Genomic DNA, 855 nt, shown 5'->3' on the forward strand with positions numbered 1-855 from the left:
ATCAAATACACACTCACACACATCTACACACCTGCTCTTCAGATACACACTCGCACACATCTACACACCTGCTCATCATTTACACACTCACACACATCTTCACACCTGCTCATCAGATACACACACACACACATCCCAGCTGATGTGTGTGTGTGTCTCAGTGTGTGTGTGTTACCTGACTCTGCAGCTCCGAGGCCTGTCTGGCGTGCAGCGTGTCCAGAGTCTCCGGCAGGGTGGAGTACAGAGAGCGGGACGCGTCGTTCTTCCCCCGTTTGTACTTCATCTGAAATTCATTTAATGAAAATTATACTTCGTTGGAAACTTCAGACACAACTGGCACCGGAGAACTGTAATATATATTTAATAAATATATAATAAAATTATATAAATATTAATTATATAATATACTTTAATCACAGCCCAGCTACACACACGTGTGTTCATTCATCTCCATCCATGTGAACAAAGCGGCGAATAAAACATTATATTCCGGTGGCGAAGCCAATCGGCGTCGAGGAGAACTTTGGTGACCCTCTCCGGACATTACCTACTGGCTCCTCTGCCACCTCGGTGGGGGGGCAGGGGGGGCGGACTAGTCTGATTCACGGTCTTGCCGAGGCTCCACACAGAGGTTTAGGCTAGGCCTACATGAGTGGGAGGAAGATTATACTAGAATACAGCATATAACAGAGTAGCAGGGCCGGCAGGTGTTGGTGGGTGTGTGTGTAATGGTGTGTGTGTGTGTGCATGTGTGTGCATGTGTGTGACTGTGTGTGAGTGTGTGTGTGTGTGTGCGTGGGTGTGTGTGTAATGGTGTGTGTGTGCATGTGTGTGATGGTGTGTGTGTGTGTGCAT

The 855-nt window shown here is 47.6% G+C and overlaps 1 protein-coding gene across 1 annotated transcript in view; it reads right to left on the bottom strand.

Annotated features, from left to right (window-relative positions):
* Positions 1–855, bottom strand: part of LOC117937619 (nebulette-like) — a 76,525-nt gene that overhangs the window by 52,522 nt on the left and 23,148 nt on the right. The window contains exon 13 of the mRNA XM_034861695.1: positions 176–283. Coding sequence (XP_034717586.1) covers positions 176–283 — 108 coding nt within the window. The remainder of the gene's footprint in view (positions 1–175; positions 284–855) is intronic.

Source organism: Etheostoma cragini, chromosome 22 (assembly GCF_013103735.1).
Source record: "Etheostoma cragini isolate CJK2018 chromosome 22, CSU_Ecrag_1.0, whole genome shotgun sequence".
Taxonomy (NCBI): Eukaryota; Metazoa; Chordata; class Actinopteri; order Perciformes; family Percidae; genus Etheostoma; species Etheostoma cragini.